Source organism: Hippoglossus hippoglossus, chromosome 14 (genome assembly GCF_009819705.1).
Source record: "Hippoglossus hippoglossus isolate fHipHip1 chromosome 14, fHipHip1.pri, whole genome shotgun sequence".
Classification (NCBI taxonomy): domain Eukaryota; kingdom Metazoa; phylum Chordata; class Actinopteri; order Pleuronectiformes; family Pleuronectidae; genus Hippoglossus; species Hippoglossus hippoglossus.
Window position 1 is genome coordinate 9,209,138 of NC_047164.1, and position 14,986 is coordinate 9,224,123.

At 40.2% G+C, this 14,986-nt stretch overlaps 1 protein-coding gene and 1 long non-coding RNA gene across 4 annotated transcripts; one reads left to right on the forward strand and one right to left on the reverse strand.

Annotated features, from left to right (window-relative positions):
• Nucleotides 1–338: 338 nt before the first annotated feature.
• fhl1b (four and a half LIM domains 1b) lies at nt 339–12,438 on the reverse strand. 3 transcript variants are annotated; one of them, XM_034605740.1, is made up of 6 exons: nt 12,293–12,438; nt 3,236–3,415; nt 2,964–3,138; nt 2,233–2,402; nt 1,847–2,033; nt 339–956 (listed from the first exon to the last, which is right to left on the reverse strand). In XM_034605740.1, the coding sequence occupies exons 2-6, from the start codon at nt 3,389–3,391 to the stop codon at nt 805–807; spliced, it is 840 nt and encodes a 279-aa protein (XP_034461631.1). In that variant the 5' UTR covers nt 3,392–3,415; nt 12,293–12,438; the 3' UTR covers nt 339–804. The 3 variants fall into 3 exon arrangements, with proteins under 3 accessions (XP_034461631.1, XP_034461632.1, XP_034461633.1); XM_034605741.1 differs by lacking the exon at nt 12,293–12,438 and adding an exon at nt 6,168–6,301; XM_034605742.1 differs by lacking the exon at nt 12,293–12,438 and adding an exon at nt 6,179–6,197.
• LOC117773911 lies at nt 5,221–8,138 on the forward strand. Its single transcript, XR_004615992.1, has 2 exons — nt 5,221–6,170; nt 6,273–8,138. It is a non-coding gene; the product is annotated as an uncharacterized LOC117773911 (long non-coding RNA).
• Nucleotides 12,439–14,986: the final 2,548 nt, after the last annotated feature.

Here is a 14,986-nt window from a genome sequence, read left to right on the forward strand (position 1 = left end):
TGCTCCACTTTCTCTTATAGGGGAAGATATATTTTTCAAGAAGGAACTGGTTCATATATGTAATAAATACCCTGTAGTTGTATGCCTCCACCAACCAGTGCTGTTTCAGTCTCCATATATATATATATATATTGTATATGCCACTGAAATGTAATCAGTTCATCTTTGAGTCCAAATGACAACTGCTCAAAAGTCTTAGTGACCATTTGTACTGAATTTGAAGAAATTCCCTCAAGGCGCTGTTGAGACATCATGTTTACAACCTGAAAACACAAAGCCTGCAGCCACTGGCTGTTGTCAGGCGGAGGTATAATAAAGACAATCTAGAACTCTGTTTTGTATAAAGTTTATTTCATATAATTAACACATCAAAGCATGCAATTTCAATACATTTCAATTTTATATTTATTTGTCATCTTTCCTTTGAGGAAAACAGTTTAGAAAAGTGCATAAAAGTTTATTTACTCAGAAAAAAACACAATAACCATATTAATCCCTTGGTAATTAGAAGATACAAATATAGATAAAAATTTGATTATTAAAAAACAATTTTTGGTCATCGATCAAGATATTAACAAGACGTTAAAGTCACTAATATAAGCAGGATATTTTTGTGCTAAAAAGTAGATGTATAAAATACTATTGATATCATCCTGATTTAAGAAATGTATTTCAAATATACGTATTATCTAAAATACATCGATTTCTGAATTTCAAACAATACAAGCAAACGTCTGTGACACAAAATCAAACAGAAACTTAAAGACAATGTTTTCACTGCTGTGAGGCCGTGAGCCTCCGTCTCTACTTGTTGCCACAGTCGGTGCAGAGGATGTCTCTTTCCTTCATGACAAAGGGCTTGTTGGACAGACCGAGGGAGCATCTCTTACAGTTGAAGCAGTACTCGTGCCAGGAGCCGCCCTCGTAGTTCACAACGTTCACTCCCTTACCGAAACCTGAGAGAGGAGAGGAGAGTCTGTGTTTATCCTTGTGCGCCATCTGCTGGTCTTTTATTTCCTCCATCTTTCCATACTTGCTGTTGCGAGCTCAGAGAGTTTTAACTTTGACCAACACACATCTGCTTTTCCCACCTTCTGTCTTATAAAAAAGCCTGAACATACTCCAGCCATCTCCTCCATGACTCACCTCCATCCAGCTCTACTAAAATCTCAACTTTAATAACTGCAGATATTCGAGAAATATCACATGACCATGTGATATCGTACCATGTTTATGCATGTTTATCTGTTAACTGGTAAATATTCTTAAAGAGATATAATCTCCATTAACCTGATACAGTTTATTCCATCATATGCTGATGCTGACTTTACGAGCTGACAGAGACGTCCACATTAGTTTGGTCTCTGTGACACTGGAGTGAATCATTTTAAAAGAAGCCACAGGTTTAAAATCCTCTTTATTCAAAAGAGCCAGTTCCTTCTCTTCTTAAAGCAAAGGATCTTTTTTGGGGGGGGGTAGAAATGTTGGGAAAACACATGTAGTTGAGAAGCTGGTTAGCGATGCCACTTCCATATCTGTCTGTCAAATGTAAGGCGACAGGCAACAGGAGTCCTGGTGCAAAACCCTTAAACCACTGGAATGTGTGGCCACAGCAGAGATCTCTGGGAAATGTAGTCTCACAAACTGTTGATGGGCCATAATTTAGAAACGGTGCACAAATGAGTTCTTGAAGAAAATCTCTAACCAAAAACTCGACTCAATAAATAAACATAACACGAGTAACATGTATTTGGATGCAGTGTTAATGAGAAAAATTCCACATGTTTATACTTTTGTATGTTGCATTGTACTGCATCGTGCTCTTTGTGACTGAATGTAAGTTTACCAGTGATGGCGTTCTGGCAGCCGCTGCACTTCTTGGCCACAGAGTTCTTGTAGCAGTCGACACAGAACACCTGATCCTGGTGGTTGGTGAAACTCGTCCCTGCCAGAGGCTTGGAGCAGGAGCTGCACACAAAACAGTGGCTGTGCCACGGCTGGTCCTGGTAGTTCACTCCTCCAGAGGTTATGGCCTGGAGACACGTGGTGTAAACAGTAGTATTACCATTGACTATATATAACAAAGAATTATATCAAAATCAAAATGATCTTTTATGCAACATTCAAGGCAACAGAAATATAATCATCTTATAAGAACTGTTGGTGCCACCCTCTTGACTTTTGTCTTCATGTTACTGTTGGTAAAAAATATTTTTTTTGAGGAATCGATACCTTTTTGCAGCAGACGCAGTGTTTGGCGAACTTCTTGTCGTAGCAGGGGCTGCAGTAGACGTCACTTCCTTTGGAGAGGAAACTCTGCGACCCGATTGGTCGTTTACAGTTGAAGCAGGTGAAACATTCGTCGTGCCACGAGTTGCCTTTGTACTCCACACTCTCTGTGCCTGCAGGAGAAAAGGAGCAGGTGAGGATTTCCACGAAACTTGGTGGAAAGATGGTAAATTGGCAAAGGAAGAACCCATAATATTTTGGTGTGGATTCAGACCAGAAATTCAGATTCTGCTTTCTTTAACCTAACACAAGATGGGGTGTTTTTCAAAATACTCATTGATTCCTCAGAGAGGATATCAGGGATATGAATTAAAATACCAGGCATGCCCAAATAAGAATTTGGATCCAGTGGATTTAAATTTGGTTTCATAAGGGGACTGTTGGGTCTTATCTGAAGTATGTGCTTTAGTTTCCCTTTTTTATTTAATTTTTTACAGAAATGTACTTATATATATTATTTATGTTGCATCCAGTGACTCCAAATCATGAACAATGTGTCCTGACAGCAAAAAGCTTTTATAGCATGCTTGTGCACTTAAATGTTTTAATGGCTTTATTTTTTGATTTTCTTTTTGTAATTCCCAACTGGGTTTCCTCTATAATGACTCAGGTTTTAAGGTTTTTTCCCACAGGTTCTAACACCTAAATGGCCTTTTTGTTGTGTTCGGTCTCACCAGCCAGTATGGGTTTATAGCAGCAGTGGCAGCGTTGAGCGTCCTCTCTGGAGCAGCACTTTCCACACATGATGCGGTCGTCCTTGGTGTTGAAGGGCTCCTTAGCCAGAGGCTTGTAACACTTGGCACAGCGGAAACACTCCTCGTGCCAGTACCGGCCCTTATGGCTGAGCTCCTGGTGGAGGAAGAGAAAGGAGGAAGGTGGAGGTTTCTCTAGAGGTACGAGGAAAGAAAACACTTCATAAACCGATGAGAAATACTTGTCCCGTCACCTTGGCTTCCACAGAGATGGGTCGGTGGCACTGGGCGCAGGAGTTGGCGCAGAACTTGGTGTGGCAGCGGACACACACGGGCTTCCCCTCGCTGCGAACGAACCTCTTCCCCCCGAGGTCTTCCCGACAGTAGAAACAGTTCGAGCTGTCTGCCATGGCTGCACCGAGGGAGACTCACACCTGCAGCAAACAGAGGAGGAGGAGGAGAGGGGAGGTAAAACTGTGCTCGTCATAAAGTCTGCTGATGGAAACGAGAAGTTCAGTGTGTAAATATCACCTCATTGATTTATTGGATTTTGATGAACCCTGTTGTTTTATTGTTAATTCTCTGCTCTCAGTAACAGTCAGTGTTATTAGCAGTACAGTTATTTTAACTCAAGGAGGAAACCTCAACCCACCACAAGGGGGTGTCGTTGTTACATGTACTGTAACAGAGGAATGAGCTGCTGATGAGAAGCCTCTCTTCTCTTGCTCCGACACTAAACTATATGTAGAAACGCAGCAGCCAGTCGCACACGTCTGTGTTTGTGTGTCCACATGTGTTTACACTTGTGCGTAGCGTTTCATGTCAGAGTGAAATCTTCATCTTTACCCTCCCCTCTTATCTCCTCCTGATAAAAGACCTCATACATCTGATGACATGGACAATAAAGAAGAATGAGCCACACATCTGAGCAGTAAATACTTGTCTCACTGTGCTGTGGATAAACTTCATTAGTCTTGAAGTCCCCAAGTTTCTAAGTCATGCTTCACTTTTCCAAATCATTTATCTGTATTTATTACCAAATATGTAAAATACTGTTTGCTCTGGATTTTAGCCATTTATTGTAAGTTATTTTTCAATTCAACGCAAGTATTTACTGAGCGGTACCTGTCACTGGATCTTATTTAAACAGACTTATCTTATTTTATACTAATTCTTCTGACCTGTCTGGTATTATTTCTTCCTTGTAAAGCATTTTATAATACTAGACAGGTATGTATAAATAAAGTTATTATCTAGTATCTATTATCAATATTAGTATTGCTGTAAACTACAGGAAACTGTATTTTGTCGAAAGAAACTATTGTAGACATTAATTCATAAACTAGACACAACTAGACAAATATCTAGTTAATTTCTTATGAAAACCACATAAAAATGAATTAATACAAAGAAATGCCTTAATTACTACTTTTGGTTTATGACTCTTTCCCATTGCATCTGGTTACATGATATTCAGGCACAGCTTTAACACTGAAAAGACCTATAGTCGTTTTCACAGGTCACCAGGACATCTTAGGAATATTTATCAGTATTTGAATTTTATTTTTTCCCTAATATCAATATCAGCAGCTGCCCCCAAAAGTCAAATATTGGTCAGGCTCTTATTTTTACATTGTGGAATTGTCTGAATACTTTCCCACCACTGTCCAAGTCCGGAGCTGTTTCAGTTCCCAAACTGGACAGAGGACCGAGCCCAATAGTTCAGCGTGGTCCTGAGCTTCCTTATGTAAGTCATTCCTCACTCTCTCCCTAAAATACATCACACATAAACTTCCTAAACATAGACCCAAAATCACCACGTTGACGACCATAACGCTGCTTTGATTACGGGGTCGGGGTTTTCAGATGGTAAATAAAACACGACATGACAAAAAACTCTGGGCTGCACAGACGCAGAGAAACGTGGAGGAAGAGATGGATACGGTCTGTTCACTCGGTTACTTCCCACATCACGTTCACGCTGGCTGACCATGAGGAATTCTCCCAAACTTATGCGAGAGAGCTGAGGGGGTGTGTGTGTGTGTCTGTGTGTGTGTCCGTACAATGTGGTGAACACATGAAGGAATGCCTGGTATGACTAATGTGGTGAGATCTGGAGCGTCGACAACCCCTTGACGGAGCCTACACACACACACACACACACACACACACACACACACACACACACACACACACACACACACTCATGCCTGCACCACTCCCTAGGAAACCACAAAGACCACAAACTACAGCGTTGGCCTCCTGGCTGGAATGGCATGTCAGCACAGATTCAGGAGGAAGTTCTGCTTTTGGCTCATATCGGACGTTACCAGGAGTTCGGGCTGCGTTCACTAACACTCACATTTTCCCTTTTCTTGTAACTTTCCTTGAGCTCTTAGCAGAAAAAGTCAGAGATGGGTCAGGGATTAGTTTTTAGGATGAATATTTATTTTCTCTTGGACGCCTTGGAAAATAATTTGCTCTTTAGTTACAGGTGTGCGGCTGTAGTTGTTGTCAGTCAGGTGCTTAAACTTGACTGACTAGCACAGTGGCAGGAAGTGGAGACACATCGTCCATATTTATTCACAGTCTACGGTTTTCCTTCCTAGCTTAGTGTTAGTATGCTAATATTTGCGAGATGATACATTTATACATCTGTACTAAAATGAATCATCTCCATCGCCGCCATGTGCAACTGCTGTGGTTAAAAATATCTTTTCCAGCCTAAATATTCTATATAATGAGACTTAAATTGAATTGTTTTTAATTGAATATAATTAAAAGTGTTAAATGAAAAAGATAAAAAGAACATTTTACTGTAATATTTACAGTTTCTTATGTGGTCAGGGAGAAACAAACTCATACCAGTGACTGACAGATTTAAACCTTTCAGCTTGTTATTCAGTTTGTTACTCACTGCTGTTTGACAGAGATTTGTGGCTGAGGTTAAAGGTGCTACTGGTAATGAAGTTGATTGAATAACTTCTTTTGTGGTCTTGTCGCCCCAGCAGACAATAACGCTGCATTCTGAGGCCGACGTCATGTGGAGCCGCTCCACATCGTCCTGTCGGTGACCTGCTAACTCGTTACTTATTAAGGAAAAACCTTCGGCTGGTTATTTGTTCACCGGGTGAGGTTACTCGTTCATCTCCGCTGGAAGACAGCCGGCCAAAAAACGACACTCACCTGGTATTTACCTGTTGTAATCTGTTTTCTGCTGCTCCTTCTTGCTCTGTTACATCCTGCCTCCCACTGAACTCGGTGGAATATTCTGTTTGTTTTTCATATAAGGCTGTAGGGCAGGCGCTATTGATGCTTGGCTAACAACATCGTGGAAATGTTATCTGATATGAGACGCCGAACAATGGCTGACAGGAAGAGCCAGTGTCCACACAGGTTGGAGGAAAATAAATCAGGTTTGGCTGACGTCAGACGGCTCAGAGCAAAGTGTTGCTGCACGTCTTTTACTGTGTTTTTCCACAGTAAATGATCTTGCTTGTCACGGCACAACAGCACGTATACATCATTTTCTACTCTCCAAACTGCCAATACAAGAGTCTTAATGTGAGGCTGTGTCATGCTGTGTTTCGGCCAAGGAAAACTGTGTGTGTACTTTATCACATTGTGGGGACGTAAATCTGTTCATAAAGTCACATTATGGAGACTCGCCTCCCGTTTAGAGGTAAAAACCTGCGCCCCACAGGGTGAATGTTACATCTGAGGGTTCAGACTTGTGCCTCGGGTCATGTTAAGGTTTGGGTCGAGCACGTTGTGGTTATATTATATTGGGGTTTTTTCCACTGTCATGAAATCAACTCAGACAGCACTGAATTGGACATGTTCTTGGTAATGAATGGAACACGTCTCCCAGTACAACAACAATGTAGGTCTATGTCACAGAGGAATAAGTTGTATAAGGCTCTGGGTACATGAGCGATACTTGTGATCAGTTTATAGCTTAGCCAGAAGCAGGGTATTGTTTCTGTTGCTATGCAAAGATGGATTTTCACCAAACTTGATGTGACTATTACTTGGGAGGGAATCTCCACATGATTAACCTTTGGAGCTGATTGGTCAAAGAATCAAAAATATGGTCGGATAAAAAAACCATTTTCCCAAGATATGGCTAGAGAGATAATCTATTACTTATATTGAACAGAAAATGAATCCCCATAACATAATGTCATTTGATAGGTGATGTCACAAATACATTTTCCTGGGTATTTGACACGACCCAGAGCTTATAGATCTTAAAATAATTTACGATCATACAGTGGGAATGACTTCAGCGTGATGTCACTATGAAGTCACAAAATTACGTCATGTGATAGTAAAGCATTAACTTTCACAACCAATATAATGAATGAGGAGGTGGAGCGGGTCGTCCCCTCACCCAGTCTGCAGCCACTCAATTTAAACGTTTTTAAAACCACGATTCAACTTAAACTCTCCTCCCCTGCTTTTCCTCTATCATTTTCTATGCCTCTCTCTGTGTTTGTGTATCTTTTCCCACCTCTGTTTGAGTTTCAGTCACCTGCCTGTAACAATTACAACCCCCCCCTAACCCAACACACTATTACTGCTGCTGCTGGAGATCTGTGGTGTAAAAATAGAGCGGAGAGAGGTGACATCATGTCCTGTGCACAAGAGCAAAATCACGCACACATGTTTATAACACATGGAAGGACGAGAACGAGACGGAGGGGGAAACGAAGAAACACTGTGAGAGAGACAGAAAGAAAAAGAGGGAGAAGAGAAACTAGCGAGGGCAAACATGACCAGACAAACTGAAATAGTGTGCAGTGTCTGCGTGTACCAATCTGTGTTTGTCCGTGTGTGTGTGTGTGAGTGTGTTGGCATGAGCTTATCGCCGAAGAATGTACTGGAAAACTGAGAAACAGGAAGTCTCCATTAGATCGGTGAAGTTGGCACCGTGCTGCCACACACGCACACACAGACAGACTATTAAGAAGTTTACATTAACATGTCACTCACGTCTACAGATCCTTATCAACACAGACTGTGGCTGAAGTTTGGTTTTGCTCAGTGAGCTGCAGGTGCGACCTGGGAGCAGACCTGACTTTAAAAAATGTCTGACTCTTCAATCACGCAGTTGATTTTGCAGCCAGATGGAAATATATCTTGATGGGACTTCCTGTTGGTTTGAAAAAAAGATAAGTGTTGGAACAGGGAATGTACAAAAATATTCACTGTGCACTTTAAACCTGAGCTTTTTTAAATGCTGTAAAATATCTCTTCAGCTTGTCTGTTTCCTCCCACTGTACTAATAAAGTTCATTTAAAGTTTAAGCTTTGGAATACGTGAGGAATTTTAAATGGATTCAGCCTCTCAGTGCGAAGGGTCACTCATTGTTTAAATGTCACGGTGACGTGATGTGATTGTTGGGAAGGAACTGACCTTTCAATTGTGAAAGTTGGAAGGTTTGTGGTTGTAACTTTTGTAATCGATGTGACTTGTTTATGTTGCAACATCTGGCTGCTTTAACAGATAATATTCAAAAGTAAAATAAAACCAAAACATGAGCACTGCACTTGTTCTTTTCTCGTAAAATTAAAGGTAGTTAAAAATGAACTTACGGCTGCTTTTAACAATGACTTTCTGTATCAATTCATTTGCAAAATAATAGTTTGTTCTATAAAATGTCAGATAGGTGAGACAATCGGATCCCAAGGTCAAATCTTCAAAAGTTGATAAGTCACAAAGCAAATAGTCCAAAATCTAAAGATATTTAATTTCCAGTGGTAGAAGGCTGACAGGGACCAAAAGACCACAAGCCTCTGACAAATCATAAATTGTTTCAGCTTTGAGATGTTTTACTATTTGTGCATTAGTTTGTTTTCTAATGCCACAAAAATCCAGAAGAGGAAGAGATGAAACTAAAGCCTCAAAAGACCAGAATGCATTGCATCCCCAATATCTCTCACAAACAGACCTCAATGTTAATAAAGTAGTTCCCTGGTCATTTTGAAGTAATCTTCTTAAAAGGAATGTTAAAGCCTAATGGGACGGGAGCTCTGACAGCACATATCTCTGTTAATTGGGCGTATCACCATATCGCCTGTATTGAGATCAGGTCTGTAAACACCTTCTTGATGGAGGCAACTCAATAATGTCTTAAACTTACTTGCATCTATTTACTACTTTGCCTATTTGCCTTTTTAGCAGATACCGTTAGCTACATTATCTTTCCTCTAAAGTCACGTTCCATCATATATTGAATACTTCTTTAAGCTCTGTTTTGGTCTCCACCCTCTCTGGCTCTTTAGCTGCTAAATGTTCCACTATGAAGCATTACACCTTTGTGTTTGCATGTAGTTATTGGATCCACTGTTAATACAGAAACATTACGAAGAGCAGCTTTAAAGGTCACCTCATCACAAGCCGACTGCAACAACATCCCTCTCGGAGCGTTCCCACCCCCGATTCCAATCATGCTAATCTCAAAACTAAATACAAATCACTTTTTGAAACTGAGCAGCGGGTTCGGCTAAACATTTTCACTCCACATCAGCCAACAAAGAAAGATAATTGTTTTGTTTGGCTCTGGTGAGCCACATTCCAGATGATGGAATCAAGCCAACACCAGAGATCTGTGTGAGAGATCGAGTGAGTTTGACGAAAAAACTGCTTGTCCCGCTGCAACAGGACAGATGTGATGGTTTTACCAGAAGCTGCTGGATGGCTGCACCCAGCCTCCCTCACTTTGTCTGGAGTTACACACAGTTTCTGAACAATCTTCTGTTTTCACCGTTCAGTGTCCGAGAGGCTTTTCACAACAGAGCAGATGGCTGAACTAAAACCTTCAGCAGCACCAGTGTATGAGCAATTACCATTTGCAAAAATATCCATGACATTTTCTGCGTGCGTGTGTGTGTGTCCAAAAGATCCAAAGATAACAGTAACATTTTAGGTTAAAATGATCTTCAGGGACATTTAAGCTCTCAGCACCGTCTCAAGGGCTGTTTTTACAATTTCTGTATTAAAATACAACTACAGATTAAAAAGAAAATCTTTATGGGTTCAATTTAAAATTGACTAAAGTTAAACTGTAGACGTCAGAGACATTTTCTGTCATTTTAGCTGGTTCTTATCACACTAAATGTATTTTTTCGTTCGTTCGTATATAAACACTGAAACTTCCTGATTGACAGCTGAGACAAATGGTCGAGTGGCTCCATCCCCCGGAAGCTACTCAGGCGACATGTCGTCTATGGATGGAACCAAAATGGTGAACGCTGTGCCTTGAAGTGCACGATATTACAAATACCTAGAATTTCACTATGACTGAAAAGGAAACAAATCTGATCTAATGGAACGATAACTTTCTAAGAAGTGTTCTGTCTTGGAACTACATCTCCATAGATCTCCATGCATTCTGGACTACCTCTTGAGCGCCCCCCTACACCTCCCTGTTTTAGAAAGTCTCAGATAATGATCCGAGGTGGCAGATGCATTTGTCAGGACATATGTTCTAGAGCATATATAACAAATAAAACTGGAAAAATGTTATACCGTTGCTTTAACAAACATATATGAGAGGTATTGATACTGTTACATAGAGAAAAAGTGAGGAAATGTCTACAAATATTTTTAAAATGCAGATATATCTGTATTGTATGATCACTTAACTGCTGTTTCACGTTTTCTTGGATTGCAAAATGCAAAGATGTCCCAATAAACAGCTCTAATACTAATGCTTCCTCTTATTCACATAATACAAAGCAGCTCTTTGTCTTTGGTAATTTCACAACCACTGATTAACATCAACGCACCTGAACACATCGCGGCGTGTTTTAATGGCCGCAGGTCAAAGATAAAACCGTGCCAGGTCCCTCAGTGAGAGCCTCCTTCACCTTAATCACGTCGTCTGACTCCTAAATCTGCAGAGGTCCATTAAAAACTTTCCATTTCAAAACTCAAGTCACGAGTTTACCATGGGGGGATCAATGGGAAGCAAAAACTCAACTGAGTGCCAGCATCCCATTTACAACCCATCCCCGTTAAAATCACGACAGGCAAAAAACCCAACAGGGAGTTACCGTCATGTGGAGGCAGACAAAGTGCGTAAAGCTTTATGAGGTCGTGATGTGTTTTATGGGAATGAGCTCATGGTAATTTTAAAAACATGCAGATGCCGGATTTGAGTCAAAGTGAAAATCTCCCTGCAGCCACCGGCGAAAGGTCAGTCGCACACATGGCTCCCGGTTGACTGTGTGTGTGTGTGTGTGTGTGTGTGTGTGTGTGTCTGCGTGTGTGTCTGCGTGTGGGTTCGTGCACCGTTGCTGTGATACCACAAGTGCTTCCAAATGATGGTTCAGATCCGCACCGGCCTTTATACCCGAACATCTGATACGAAGATGTTGCAACGTTGGTCACGTTAATATTTCACAACGTCCAACATGTTTCCTTTTGTGATCTCACTGGAAAGCGTCTTCTCCTTTTTGGGTTCTGTGCTCTCTCGACTCCTTTGACGGATAAACTACAACCTTTATTAATGATCACAGTTTTATTACTGCGTGACTCAAAGTTTGCTGTAAAGACTCAAAACTCCAGACAAGAAAGAGGTCGATGACATGCACACATGGATTTGAAGTTACTTCATGGCTGGTGGACATTACACTGACGCCATGTGCATAACTTGCATGGATGGGAACACACTCACACACACACACTCACACACACACAGGACAATGAAACATACAGTACAGGAATTTTAATTGACCTCTGTGATGCATTTATTTTTTCTTCTTTTTCCTCAGCCGTTCCATCATCTGGTGGAAAAAAGGGAAACTTCCTAACTGGAAACAGATTTCAGGAGCAGTCCAGACTTCCACAAGTCAGCATGTAACTGTAGCTCACACACGCGCACACACACGCACGCACACACACACACAAAGCCAACGCCCCGGACAACTTAAAGATTTGTTTCCTCTCCGGATGTCAAAGTGCTACATTGCAAATATAGTGTGTATGAAATCTAAAGGTGTGTGTGTGTGTGAGAGAGAGAGAGAGCGAGAGAGAGAGAGAGAGAGAGAGGAGCAGAGCAACGTGCTACTGATAAATTTTTTTCATATTACATAGGTGATCACTTCTTTTCAATAAGATCAATGATAAGTTGACATTGCCGAAGTTTGTAGAAAACCCTGGAGATAAACTCTTCACGCTCCAACTGCAAACCGCAGGAGAGAAACTACAACAACAATCAGATCAGTTTAAAATGCTCGTTCAGCTGAATGAGGTTTGGTTGTTTGCGGAGTTATAAAGAGCGAGGCTCACCAGCTCCTTCTTACCGGGTTCAGAGTGATGTGCGCGGCCGAGGATGAGCGTCTCTCTGCGGGCAGCGGGACTTCGCGTCACCGGGACCCTCGCGCCGTATAAAATGCAGCAGCCAGGCTCAGACCGGAAGAAGGAGTCGTTCACTTTCAAAACAAAAACTTGGAATGAAGCGGCTTGAGTTTGCCTTCAAAATAAAAGTTACAGCACTTTTCAAATCGGTAGATCACTTAAACCGGAAATATGAAAGTATTAGTTTTGAATAATGTTAGATTTAACAATACAGAGCATTGACTGTATAAATATGGATGACATGACAGTTCTCCTGAAGTGAAGGCAAATAATAAACCTCCATGTTAGGGGATGGGACATAGACAAAAAATCTAAGTAGTCTTTAATTATTTGGTAAGATGTTTTTTCTCATGTTTGGTAGTTCTTATGTCCAAGTTTTCCTTTTTCCAGTAAGTTTGATTTCTATTAGATATTCTATGCTGTATAAGTAGGAGTGAAACGTAATTATTGGCAGTTCAGACAGCATCCACATGCACAATACGTCGACCATCTTCATACACAGGCTATGATAGATATGTGTTCCCTTTGTTAAAAAAAAAAGAGCGAAGGCGCGATCATTTTTTATTGAACAGAGTTTTTATTTACTTCCTGTACACTCGCAGGATGTCTGAGGACACACCGTTAATAACTTCGGAACAACACAGGGAAAAATCTACTCAATCAGAGATGAACTTTTTTCCCCTCAACGTAACTTCACATTTAAAAAAACATTTACATATAGACCTATTGCAGGTGTAGTATTCACAAATACATCTGTCAAACAGTTTTGCAATCAGTAGAAATAAAGTGTAACATTTTCAGATTTTTTTTGTTTTAGTTGTGGCTGCTATTGTAAGATTTAACTTAAAAATGTCCACATAAACCAAGTTTGTTTTTATGGTTCAAATATAAGCATCAAATCAAAAGGTAAATGAACTGAAAACAACCCATCAAATAAAGATCACTGCTTGAAGATGAACTAAAAGTGTTACATAATTAAAGTAAACATGTGATTCTGACCAGGATTTTATTCCTTCCCAGGTCGTAAAAGTCAGCCTTGCTGTGTTAGTCGGGCCTGCTCAGCGTAGACATATCTCTCACTTAGGTGAGAATAGAATGGACAAGCTCAGTTGCCAAAAACCGTCCAAAACGGACAAACAATCATCCTGTGAATGAGAATCTCTCCCTTCAAATTTAAATTCAGCTCCTAATGACTCAAGCCACATCAACTCTTTTGAGAATCCAGTTTCCACAAATAAACACAAGTTCAGTTCGCAAAATTATACCTGACAAAATATGAAGTGTAATGCAAATTCAATATTTTAGTTTGCACTCTTTAGGGCTTCAAGAACAAAAAGTAAAATGGCAGTTAACTTATTATACTGGGAAAACAATGTCTGACAAAGGAACTATAGAGTCATATAAAAACCAAAAAGAGATTATATTACTGCACATTAGCAAATCAAATATATACAAATCTACATCAGGTAAATTGAATTTCTGAATAGGCACTTTAATTCAAAACAGTTCAGCCAGCCCTCAAGAGTCATCTTTGATGATACCACATCACAAAGACGCCGCAGTTAACTTTTTTTTCTCTCTACAATTAAACCAGATGACAACAGAAAAACAAGAAACAGAAATTAGCCCTGGTTATCACATCAATAACTTTGGCCAGATTTGCCACACACACAAACAGGGCAGCTCTAGTTTCCAAGTATCAAGTAGAAGCGTTTGCTACAGTTTGACATTTGTTTCAAACATGAACACAACGTAGAGGACGGCAAAGAATGAACGTCTGCCTCCATCACTTCCCTGCTTTACAACGTACCTTCAGTCAGAGAGCTTTTCTTAGAAAAAAAAAAAAGAGTTTTCACACTGTCACACTTAAAAACATAAATCATAAATAAATAAATAAACTACATAAATCATTTATAAATAAAAAGACTGACTGAAGAGAAGAGGCGGGCAGGTCTTAAGATGCTCCTGGACACCGTTACGGAAGCAGCAACATTATTTTTGGGGCCTTATGGAATCTATGGTAGTTTAGGGCTGCAATTTAAGATTATTTTCATTCAACTGATAATCATTTTTCTTGAATAATCAATTCTATGTTTATTCTATGAGGATTCATGCTGTAAAAAATAGGGAAAATGCCATTTATAATTTGTCCCAGGGAAACAGTCCGAAACTGTTAAATGTTGTGTCATAAAGAAAAGAACAAATTCTCATATTTGAGAAGCTGAAATCAGACAGTTGTATTTTTTTGCTTAACAAATTACGATTAAGAGAAAAGATAAGTGATCGAATTACTGCAATGTTGAAATAGTTTCCATTTAAGTTTCTGTCAATCGACTAATCGATTAAGTGGCTAATCACTGCACATCTAATTTACCTGTAATCTTTAGGAAATATCTTTTAAGAACACCCCTCCTCCCATCACAGATCCCAATGTCCTTGTCTCATTGCTCCCTCTTTGGCCAATCAAAATCCCCGGTTTCATCTCTCTGACGAGAGGCAAACATACAGGACGCAGGGAAAGAGAGCTCCAGGTCACATTAACTAGGCTTAAGATACACGAGCAATGTGAGTAAAATGCTCCATAACAACACTGAATGTTAGTAAGTGCCACGAGAGCTAAATTTCAGCGTACCTGTGAA